The following is a 12,593-nucleotide window of genomic DNA, read 5'->3' on the forward strand; positions in this document are numbered from 1 at the left end:
GGCACTGAAGCCTGGGAATGAGGCATAGTTTCCTGCCTGTCAGTGCAAGATAGCCCTCCCCCAGCTTCCCACTGTCACCTTACTTTAATTCCCATTCAAGCAGAGAAGAAAACGGTTCCATTTCTAAAGAATGGGTTGGAGTTCTCTTTCAAGGAGGCCTTCTTTTCAGAGATTTCTGATATTGACCCTTCCTACAGATGGACCTGGCCAGCCTGTGTCTGAAAGCCGGAGTGAAGAATCTCAACACAGTGTTTCTCATGACTGATGCCCAAGTGGCTGATGAGAGGTTCCTTGTGCTCATCAATGATCTTTTGGCATCTGGTAAGAGATTCCTTGCACTTGGTGTCACTGATAAATTCCCCCTGGAATCAGAGTTACACAAAGGTGAAGATTTCGTCCAGGGTGGGAAGAGTAAGGTCATAGTAATGAGGAAGAAAACTGATACAGCCAAGGACTGGTTCATTGAGGTCCTTCTCAGCATTGATGCTGGGCCTGCTCTCCTGGCTCTTTCATTCTTATTTCATTGCAAAACAGACAGTAATCCTGGGGCTCTCTTAGTGAGACTAGATCTGATGATGGGAAGAAGAGAGTGTTAAGAGCTTGGTGATGTGCTGAGTGTGGAGAGAAGGTGCTGTTCCCTCTCTGTATCCAAATCAAAGAGAAACTAGAATGTGTGTAGTATTTGAGGAAGCTCAGGCATTGGCAGGAAGATACACAAAAAGAGAGCATGAGCGTGTACGCATAAAACTTACACAGTAGGCCGGGCGCGGTGGCTCACGCTTGCAATCCCAGCACTTTGGGAGGCCGAGGTGGGCGGATCACGAGGTTAGGAGATCAAGACCACGGTGAAACCCCGTCTCTACTAAAAATACAAAAAAAAAAAATTAGCCGGGCGTGGTGGCGGGCGCCTGTAGTCCCAGCTACTTGGAGAGGCTGAGGCAGGAGAATGGCGTGAACCCGGGAGGCGGAGCTTGCAGTGAGCCGAGATTGTGCCACTGCACTCCAGCCTGGGCGACAGAGCGAGACTCCATCTCAAAAAAAACTTACACAGTAGGGCGAGATGAGGTTACCAATGTAATTAACTAGCGATTTACAACCTCATGAGAGCAAAGTGGAAGTTCCACATAGTTTTCCTTGGTCCCCAAAAAACTTGACGGGGGTGTGAAGTGGCCTGTAATGCTGTCTGTGCAAGATAGGACTTCAGTGGAAAGCTCAGTGCTTGCTATTGCTATTTTATTGTCCTTTATTTAGGAATTCAGTACGTATACCAACAATCCCCCACAAAGTGAAAATTCACACCCGTAATCCCAGCACTTTGGGAGGCCGAGGTGGGTGGCTCACCTGAGGTCAGTAGTTTGAGACTAGCCTGGCCAGAATGGTGAAACCCCATCTCTACTAAAAATACAAAAATTAGCTGTGTGTGGTGGTGCACACCTGTAGTCCCAGCTACTTAGGAGGCTGAGGCAGGAGAATCGCTTGAACCCGGAAGGCGGAGGTTGCAGTGAGCTGAGATCACGCCACTGCACTCCAGCCTGGGTGACAGAGCAAGACTCCATCTCAATTAAAAAAAAAAAAAGAAAAAAGAAAAAGTTTATAAAACAGGAGATGAAGAGGCAGGGAGAAGAGATCAGTATGCTGGATCCCATCCTCTGACCTGCTCTCTTGATGTAAGTTAGGTTTGTCTCCCCAGCTGTCTTATCCAGGGCAGTGGCAGCTCTACCGTAATTACTTTGCAAACTCTCATGCCCCCAGCCAGAGATATGGAGACCATAGGTAACTGATAGTGGAACCTGGTGGTCACATCCCTGCTGTTGACCCAACGTTTGGCTGACTCTTCCTCCTTTCAATCTCATCACTCCAACCTCAGCTGTCCATCACCCCAGAGTGGGTATGACCTGGTTTATCTGTCTTACCCATCATTGCTTTTTATATTTCCTACCTTGTCTCTATCTAGAACGAAGTCTTTCATATTTGGAGCAATCCCAATAATCTGGCAATAAGCATCTTCCCTCAAAGGTATATTGTTCCTGGACACTGTTGCAGATACGCTCTGTCCTGCTCAGGGCCAATATCTCCAATGCTCTTCTGATCCAAGCGCAGGACTAAGACTGCAAAAGGCCTGTGATCCCAGCTACTTGGGAGGCTGAGGCAGGAGAATCACTTGAACCAGGGAGATAGAGGTTGCAGTGAGCTGAGATGGTGCCACTGCACTCCAGTCTGGTGACTGAATGAGACTCTGTCTCAAAAAAAAAAAAAAAAGAATATATATATATATATATATATACACACACGCACATCCAAGAATATAAGACAATATAATGCATTTATATAAATATGTAAATGTTTATATTAAAGAAAGAATATGCTTTCTTGGCTCTTAAACCAAATGCAGCATCTACAAAACCACTTCTTCATCCCAATTGAGAAAACAGTCAATATACAAATGTTCCTGAACAAAATTTCTGCCTCCAGACTTCCAGCATCTCTAAAGCCTGTCTCTCTCTCCACACTCCATTCCCTGGCTCTGATTAAATACTCTTTAGTTTACAAGGTCCAAGGACCATGGTCACAAGCATCTTTCTCCATAGTCTATCTAGTATATATAGATACAGTAGTATATAGTCTATCTACTATATATTGTAAGTAATATATTTTAGGATAGTTCCTGACAACCTCCAGGAAGTTCCTGGCTTTGGAATCATTGTCTGCTTCATATTTTGTGGCATTGCACCCCATGCCATCATGCTGTCATTTTCATGAAGAGCCACTGGTCCCTGGTCCAGAGAATGTCCTAGCAGGCATTGTGAGCAACCTGTTGGCTTCTTTCAGGTGAGATCAGTGTCCCAGGTTTCCTTGCCGTGCTGGCTGCTGGCGTTGCACTGATACCACCCCATTCCCTTCCCTCCCTGCCCTGTTCAAGTTAGCTTTATATCAGAGAGTTTGCCTACCAACTCTTACACCTTTTCTCCTCCAATGCCACAATTTTTTCCTTTTTTAAATGCAATCCCTTTAACACCTCGTCACCTTCTGCAATAGTATTTAATCTACAACATAGCCTCATCTTTTATTATTCTACTAAATAATGAGAGAAGGATCCAACTTCCCTCCTACCCCAAGGCTACCCTAAAGCCTAATTTCTACATCAGTCTGAGAGAATACAGCTTTAGAGATGTCAGGCGTGTTGCCAGCCTCACACCACTGTATTTCAATTGGCTCTAATCCAGCCAGGTCACCTTTTCCTAAAATAACATCTGAGACACAGAGCTGTCACATTTTCACCACTTGAAATTTTATTCCTCAATTAAGTATTGATAATTTTTCATTTAGAACACAACTTTTTTTCAAGTGCGAATGAATTTCTAAAGCCCTCCTAGTGAAAATGCAATCAGCCGGCTCCAAAGTCATGGAGTTTTAGGCCCCATTTTAAGGCTTCTATATATTCTTTAAGAAAAAATAAAAGGTAAGATTTGTGTATACGTATTCAAGTGGAGATACAGTTAAGAGGAACACTTTTGTCTTCTAACCCACCCCCTTTTTTTCTTAACCATTTCAACAGGGAGAATTAGAGTATATCTTGCTTCTCCATTCTTCTTCATTCTTACCTCCCTCAGTCTCATCTTTTTCATTGAGAAAACTGATGCCATTTAGTTTGGGCCTCACAGCTACTTTATACATCACAGACTGTCTCCATCATTATTATTATTATTATTATTATTTGCAGTTTTCTCTTTTCTTCCAATATTACCATTCCTCCTTTCCAAGGCCAACTTTTCATCTGAGGTAGGAGCCCACCCCCAGTTCCTAATTCAGAATTTTACCCTATTCCATCTTTCCTTTCAATTTCTGACTCTCCCTCTTCTCTGATTTCAAACATAGCCCATTATCTCCATCCTGAACACTTTTTAATTAACTTTCTTTGACTTGAAGTGACAGCCAAACAATAATCCTAGAACCTTCCCCAGACAAAATTCTCAGAAGAATAAAATTTACGGTTTTCACATTTCCTCTTTGTGTTTTTCTGTATTTCCTTGCAAAACAATTTGGACGTTACTAAAAGCAATAGAACAAACACTTGTGTAATTATGAATAATGATGCAAAGTGGAAAATGTTATTGTGCATCTGCAAGGGTTTCTTTCCAACAGATGCCCAATACCTAGATTACTAGTTTGATGTGTACATTTCAGCTTTACCAAAAAGTGCCAAATTGCTCTCCATCGTAGTCATACGGTTTGTCTCTGGCCAGCAGTGGATAAACACCTGTTTCTGTCTAACCTCACCAATATTTGGCTTAGCTGACATATTAATTTTTGCCAGTGAGAATGAAATTAAATCCTACTATTTTCTTTTCCCTTTTCACTGGTGACACGGAGCATCTTTTCAAGCATTTATTGGCTCTTACTGCTTCTCTTCTTTTTTTTGTTTTTTGTTATTGTTGTTTTGTTTTGTTTTTTGAGACGGAGTTTCGCTCTTGTTACCCAGGCTGGAGTGCAATGGTGTGATCTTGGCTCACTGCAACCTCCGCCTCCCGGGTTCAAGTGATTCTCCTGCTTCAGCCTCCGGAGTAGCTGGGATTACAGGCAAGTGCCACCACGCCCGGCTAATTTTTTGTATTTTTAGTAGAGACGAGTTTTCTCCATGTTGGTCAGGCTGGTCTCGAACCCCCGACCTCAGGTGATCTACCCGCCTTGGCCTCCCAAAGTGCTGGGATTACAGGCGTGAGCCACCGTGCCTGGCCTTACTGCTTCTCTTCCGTGTGTTGCCTATTTATACAGTTTGCACTCTGGATCTTGTACTTTTTGTCTTTTTCTTATGAATTTCGGACATTCTTTACCTATTCGATTGTTTGTTCATTATATGGACGGTAGATATCTTTTGGAAGTCTATATCTGACTTTTATTGTGCCGATTTAGTTTTAATATTGTCATAGTCTTTTTTTCTGTGCTTTTTGTACTCTTTCACAAATGTTGTTTTATCCCAATGCCATAAAAATAATTGCCTGTTTTATTTTTTAATTATCATTGTTTTACTTTTCATATGTATGTCTTTATTGGCCTGAAAATCATTTTTATATAGTGATCTAATTATATTTTTATATCAATATTGAATTATCTTAACATAACTTATTAATTAGTCCAGCCCTTGTCTGCCTCCTGATTTTTTTTTTTTTTTTTTTTTTTTTGAGACAGAGTCTTGCCCTGAAGCCCAGGCTGGAGTGCAGTGGCGCAATCTCGGCTCACTGCAACCTCCACCTCCCGGGTTCAAGCGATACTTCTGCCTCAGCTTTCTGAATAGCTGAGACTACAGGCGCACACCACCATGCCCAGCTAATTTTTGTATTTTTAGTAGAGATGGGGTTTCACCATATTGGCCAAGCAGGTCTCAAACTCCTGACCTCGTGATCCACCTGCCTTGGCCTCCCAAAGTCCCTGCCTCCTGATTTGTAATATCAATTTCCTATTTATATCTGGATCCATTTCTAGGTGTTTTACTCATTGTTCTATTTATTCACCCCAGTGTCAATTTCACATTGTTTTAACTAAGATAGCTTCATAAGGAGACTTGATTTGCGGTGGAACAAATCACTCTTTCTGGTTCTTTCTCAACAATACCATTTTTCATTCTTTGCTTTTCCATATAAATTTTAGGAAATATTTGTCAGAATTAAGAAAGAAACCCATTTGATTTCTTATTGAAACTGCATTTTTGGGAAAGCAGTGATACCACATCATCCCTCCATGAACTCAGTATTTCTCTTCCTGTATTTATGGTTTCATTTATTCCCTTCAATAGTATGCTGTAGTTTTCACATGAAGATTTGGCACATCCCTTTATATATTTATTACTTACCTGCTTTATGAGGGGGTTTTTGGTGTTTTAATTGATAACTTTTCTATTAACAATTTGTTTTTGCTGGAGTACAAAATGTGATTTAATTTCCAGTATTAATTTTCTATCCAGCAAGCTTGTTGTCAAATGCTCTTATGAGTTCTGGTTGTTTACATGAATATTCTCTTAGATTTTCTATGTAGAAAATTAGGTTTTGAACAATAATAGTTTTATTACATCCTTAACTATCCTTATACATTTTATTTTACTTTTTTTCTTAAATTTTTGCATGGTTTGGGGCCTCCTACATAATGATAACTAGAAAACACAGTAGCAGTCATGTTTGTCATATTCTTGATTTGAAAGAGAATATTTTAGTATTTTACTATTAGGTATGTTTGCTGTGGGTTTGGGGGTGATATCTATTATTAAAGAGAAATCTCATTTATTCCTAGTTTGCTAACAGTCTTTAGAAACCTTATGCTTCCATTTCAGTGTCATATTGTTTTACTTTGTTAATCAATTAATGTAGTAAATTATTTTCATAGTTTTTTTCTAGTATTTATCCTTGCATTTCCAGGACAGGGTTTACACTTGGTCATCATATACTAATTTATACAGATTTAGTTGGGATTTTTAAAATTGTTATTCATCAGGGAGATTGAGCATATAATTTTACTTTCACATGTTGTCTCATTAATACAGTGTTTTCATTTAACTTTCAGATTTTTGCCAATCTGGTAAAAAAATAATAATAATAAGGTGTAGTTTTAATATACATTTTCATTAAGAGTAAGATTGACTGTCCTTGTTCATTAACCTCATTTGTACAAACAAAAAGTAACTAAGCATAGTTTTGATATACGTTTCTGTTCTTATGAGTGAGGTGAAGCATCTATTAATATATTCAACAGAATTTTTATTTCCTTCACCGTGAACTTTCTTTTCATGTCCTTCGCCCCATCTATCTATTGAATTATTGATTTTTTTCTTTATTTGTAGAGAATTTCTTTACATATTAAGATTAACCATTTTACTATAATCTGAGTTAACATATCTTCTTAGTTTGTTCTTTGTGTTTTGCTATCTTTGCTATACTTTGCCTGTGATATTTTCATCATGAAATATTTTTATTTTTATGCAGTCAAATTTGTCAATTTTATGCAGTCATGAAATTTATTTTTCTTTTAACATAGGTTGATTCAGATAGAGGTAGAAAATCCTTCCCCACTCAGAGATTATTTCCCCCATTTTTTCTCTTATTTTCCTGCCTTTTTTATAGTTAAATCATTGATTCAGTTGGCATTTACTCTAGTGTACTGTACAAGATCAAGATCTGGCCGGGCGCAGTGGCTCATGCCTATAATCCCAGCACTTTGAGAGGCTGAGGCAGGTGGATCACCTGAGGTCAGGAGTTCGAGACCAAGCCTAACTAACACGGTAAAATCCCGTCTCTACTAAAAATACAAAAAAATTAGCCAGGCATGGTGGCGCATGTCTGTAATCCCAGCTACTCAGGAGGCTGAGGCAGGAGAATCACTTGAACCTGCGAGGCGGAGGTTGCAGTGAGCTGAGATCACACCACTGCACTCCAGCCTGGGCAACAAGAGCAAAACTCTATCTCAAAAAAAAAAAAAAAGTCAACATCTAATCATAATTTTTTCAGATCCCAGTTTTCCTAATGCAGTACTATATACTGAATGTTTTTCCCGTTGAATCTTTTCCCCGTTGATGTAAGGCGTCCTGCTTATCATGTACTAAATTCCATGAAGCCGTTCTGCTTTCTCCCCTTTTTCTCTCATAAACAGTGATAGCTTGCTCTTGTTAAATATATTGACCTATCTGTATGTTTGTTATGGCCCTTTTTGCCGGGGATCTTATAACTATTTTTGATCCTATTAGCCATGTTTCCTGCTAAATATTAAACTCCTGGAGGGCACAATACAAAAAGGGCAAAAAATACAGTAGATAGGAAACAAATGCTTTGAGCAAAAGAAAAAAGACAGTTGAAGGCTCTTGTGTTACCAACTGTCTACCCCAGGACAAAAGGGTACCCTACACTCTGTTCCAATCATTAACATACTCATTCTTCTGCCCTGGGTTTGGAATAGACATGGTGTCTGTCCAGCTTCACCAGCAAGAGAGTTGGTACATAGCCTAAAAACCACTGACCTGTGTCCCAAGGTAGGATAACCTCCCATGTCTGATTGCATCATTTAGCGAGATGCCAAGGCTGCCTATCTGTGCTCCATTTTTTCCCAGGGGAGATCCCAGATCTCTACTCTGATGATGAAGTTGAAAACATCATAAGCAATGTGAGGAATGAAGTCAAGAGCCAGGGTCTGATTGACAACAGAGAGAACTGTTGGAAGTTCTTTATAGATCGGATCCGGCAACAGCTGAAGGTAAAGAGCATTTACTGACGGGAGGCAGGCAGAGACCCGAGATGATTCATGGGAGCTTCCACTGATATTTCGGGCACAACTGTCCTTATTGATTGTCTAGAGTGGGTGGTGAGTGTGTGGCACCCTTCTCAGCCTGAGCACCATTGCCAGGACACCCTTCTCATCTGCTTTAAGGGCAGCAGCATCCCTTGTGGATCACGCATTCCCAGCATTTTTGATCTCTTGGCTGGTGAGGCTGGCTAGCATTTACAGATATTGTCACTGTTGGACGTGCTTCCCAATCTTCTGGGAGCTAGAGAACCCAAGGCCATATCTGCCTCTCTGTGAGTATTTCTCTGATGCCTTCCTGGTTCTCTCCACCCTTCTGACTTCTCAGGTGACTCTCTGTTTCTCCCCTGTGGGGAACAAGCTAAGAGTCCGCAGCAGGAAGTTCCCAGCCATTGTGAACTGCACAGCCATCCACTGGTTCCACGAGTGGCCTCAGCAAGCATTGGAGTCTGTCAGCCTACGCTTCTTGCAGAACACAGAGGGCATTGAGGTGAGAGAGAAAAGGAGACACTCCTAAAAGTCCTTCCCAGATGAGGGTACAACGAATTCCCTGTCCAGGATGTCAGGGTTAAAGATTAAGCTTGGAGCATAAGTTTCCACATGGTGGAGGAATGGGTGGGGTGAGGGGTGAGCAGTTGCCTCCAATCTTCAACAGGAGATAATCTTTTCATTTCTTGCTCTTTGGTTTTAGCCCACAGTAAAGCAGTCGATCAGCAAATTCATGGCCTTTGTCCACACAAGTGTCATCCAAACATCCCAGTCTTATCTGAGCAATGAACAGCGCTACAACTACACAACTCCCAAGTCCTTTCTGGAGTTCATCAGACTCTACCAGAGCTTGTTGCACAGTCACAGAAAAGAGCTCAAGTGCAAGACAGAGCGGTTGGAGAACGGGCTGCTGAAGCTGCATAGCACCTCTGCCCAGGTGAGCAATGTCCCGCTCCTTCCACCTGCAAGGGATTTGGAGGGAGCTGAAGCAGCCCCTTCCAGTGAACTGGAGTGATCACAATCAAGATGTGAAAAATATTTATGGTTTTCCAGAGACTCCCATGTCATCAGTATCTATTATGTTCTCGTGTATTGCTTTCATCCCTTTGGCTTTTTTCTCTACATTGTAGGAGAGCTTTTCAAGTTTATCCTTATCCATAGTAACAGTATCCTCACCATCAGAAACAGTACCAAAAGTTCAGGCTGAGTTCCCCAGCAGAAGTGCATATCCCCGCCTCAGGTCTGATCCATCCATTCTCATTGATGCTGGAATCCCCTGAAGCACCTCTTCCCTCTTCCTCTTTGCAATTTCTTCGTTTGCCTCTCCAATTCACTTCCCTTCCATCCTCAAAACCAAAAGAAATGAATGGTGAAAGGAAATGGGGAATGGCTGCAGGGTTATACTGTTTTTGTTTGTTTTGTCTTACTCTGTTATTTGTCAAAGAGCCATTGGAACCTCAATTTTTCAAAAAGTCCTATCTCATTTCATGCATCTCTAAGTAGTCATCTGTCTCTATCTGAGTAGTTGGCCATGGAAAGAAGGCCCCTGTCGGCCAGGCGCGGTGGCTCACGCCTGTAATCCCAGCACTGTGGGAGGCCGAGGCGGGAGGATCATAAGGTCAGGAGATCAAGACCATCCTGGCCAACATGGTGAAACCCCATCTCTACTAAAAATACAAAAATTAGCTGGGCATCGTGGCGGGTGCCTGTAGTCCCAGCCACTCAGGAGGCTGAGGCAGGAAAATCACTTGAACCCAGGAGGCAGAGATTGCAGTGAGCGCAGATTGTGCCACTGCCCTCCAGCCTGGGCTATAGAGTGAGATTCCATCTCAAAAAAAAAAAAAAAGAAAGAAAGCCCCTGTCATCCTGTCCTTGTTATGTTCTTCTGTTTACTCCTCCAAATGGAACAGGTTTATTTCAGTCAATTTGCTCATCTTCCCTTGGGAGTTGGGGCCAACTCTCACAGCTGCTTCGCCTCTGCTCACGCCCATCAAATACTGCCTCCTTGATGACCCCTTTCTATTTTCTCTTCTCCAGCAGCAGAGCCAGCCTCTCATTAAGGTGGTGAAATTTCATGAATTTGCACAATGAAACTAAAATCGTCATCCACCTAATTCTTGGACATCACGTGTTCCTGTAGTTATCCGAGCCTTTCATTTTGCCTTTGGAATTGTTCTACTGAACTTTCTCCTTTTGACTTGACCTTTTGCCCCTCTTCAGTTTCTTGATTCAGAAGTATTAAATGTACCTAAAAGATTTAAGTTCATTTAGTGGGATGCAGTGAGCCCTCGCAATCTATACACATAGACTTTCTTCTGCTCAGGAAGTGGTCCTTCTGTGATATGGTTTCACTCATCAGATCTGGTCTCTCCTCTGGGAGCAATAGTCAGTTGGATGGGGTCCCCGTGTCCCATATCTATTATGTTCTCATGTGTTGCTTTCATCCCATTGGCTTTTTTCTCTACATTGTAGGAGAGCTTTTCAAGTTTACCCTCACCAATACTAATTTAATAGTGTGTAATATTGCTTCTTCTTCTTAGGCTTGCAATGAAGACTTTAATTATGCCATTGAATTTTTAATTTCCTAACAACCCTTCCGCATTTTATCCTTTTCTTTTTTCAGTGTATCCTATTACTATTTCGGCCTGTTTTTCTGCTACAGTTTCACAGAAACTGTCCTGATAATGCTAAACAGGTTCCTCCATGTTTTTTCTAGGTCTGGTAATGGATCATTTTCAGTACTGTCTTCTCCTTCTCCTTCTCCTCCTCCTCCTTTTTGTTCTTCTTCTTCTTCTCCTCCTCCTCCTTCTTCTTTTTCCATGCTATTTCATTCTTTGCTCTGTAGTTTTATATAGACCTTTTTTTTCTCTTTATTTACCTTCAGGCAACATGAGATCAGTTCAAACTCAATGTTTGCTAACAAATGGCATGTGCAAATTATCTGTGATACCCCTGTCTTTCCCTTTGTATGATGATGAAAACCCCTTCTTAGGATTCCAGTTCAGGGCAGGGTAAGCTACACAGATCCCATTCTAGGTCCTAGTTTACCTTTGCTATAGAAAGGTAACATCTTTTCTCCTGATCACTTTCTGTTTGTTCCAATCTCTGAATCTGTAGCAAACAGCATAGAATACAATCTCAGAATGCAGTACTACCAGATTTTTAAAAACATCTTCCACCTCCCCATTGTGCTTCCTCTCCTCACCGCCTACCATGCCCTCACAACATTCTCCACCAGCCCTGTTCTCCCTCCTATCTATTTATCCTCTGGGAATTGCTGGCCCATCTGTGTGAAGAATGGTTGCCAGGAAGTAACGGATAGCAAAAATACTTTGATCCTCTCATGGAGCAGAACCCAGTTTTCTATTTTGTACAGAGCCTGGCTCTTTGAGCAGAGACTGTAGAAAGCACAGTTTCTGTGTTACTGTTTTAGGTGATCTCTGCTTAACAAGGAGATGCCTGGCTATACCATTAGGTGACTCCAGCTCTAGCTGCACATAGTGGAGAATCCTCTCAAGTCCTGGTCTTGCCAGGAGCCAGCACAGGTTCTTGCCTTTGCCACACAGAAGAATTTGAAAGCAAGACCAAAGTGATAGTACGGAAGCTTTATGCACACACTCAAGAGAGGAATGCAGGCATGCTAAAAAGAACAAGCCACGCCCAATGTGGTCAGAGCTCACATACTATATGGAAAAGCATAATGAAAGCACAAAATATTCTATAATGAGGGAAGAGGTTTTCTAGGAAATAGGCAGGCAATTCCCAGAATCAGGACTTTTCTTGACTAAATATGGTTAATCTGGAACTAGCATGGTGTCAGGTGCATGATGGGAGTGGGAGGTTTCCCCATGGAAATTTTATGGTAATGGGGACATAATGAAGCCAAGGATTGACAGCTGGTCAGGTTTTTGGCCATCTTGGATTTAACCAGTTTCAGCTGGTTTCTTCTTTGTTACATTCTTATCTGTGCCTAAAGCAGGATGTGTGCAATCTGTCTTTATTGTTAAGCCTGTTGTAACAGTTGCTTCCTACTAGGGGGTGGGTCCTTGTGCTAACCTGTTTGGCCCCGTTTGCATTGCTTTGAGTCACCTGCAAGTAAGCAAGCCGATTCCCTGCTAACTGCCTGCCTCACTGGCGTCAGATTCAGTATCTGAGACCACCAACAATGACCTTCTTATGTTATATTCTCTACTTTAATGAATGATGCTTCTGCTCTCCAGTTCCCTAGGCCGGAAGCTGGGGGGTAATTTTAGACTCTTCCCTTTCCTCAGTTCCCACATTTAAAAATTACTAAGTTCTGTATGTTTTCTTTTTTTTTTTTTTTT

General features: G+C 41.6%; 1 protein-coding gene across 1 annotated transcript in view; it reads left to right on the plus strand.

Moving 5' to 3' along the window:
• DNAH9 (dynein axonemal heavy chain 9) overlaps positions 1-12,593 on the plus strand; it is a 370,372-nt gene that overhangs the window by 211,042 nt on the left and 146,737 nt on the right. The window contains exons 45-48 of the mRNA XM_032140114.2: positions 198-321; positions 8,090-8,232; positions 8,609-8,770; positions 8,972-9,205. Of these exons, the coding sequence (XP_031996005.1) occupies positions 198-321; positions 8,090-8,232; positions 8,609-8,770; positions 8,972-9,205 (663 nt within the window). The remainder of the gene's footprint in view (positions 1-197; positions 322-8,089; positions 8,233-8,608; positions 8,771-8,971; positions 9,206-12,593) is intronic.

The sequence above is a fragment of the Hylobates moloch genome, unplaced genomic scaffold (genome assembly GCF_009828535.3).
Source record: "Hylobates moloch isolate HMO894 unplaced genomic scaffold, HMol_V3 SCAFFOLD_19, whole genome shotgun sequence".
Classification (NCBI taxonomy): Eukaryota; Metazoa; Chordata; class Mammalia; order Primates; family Hylobatidae; genus Hylobates; species Hylobates moloch.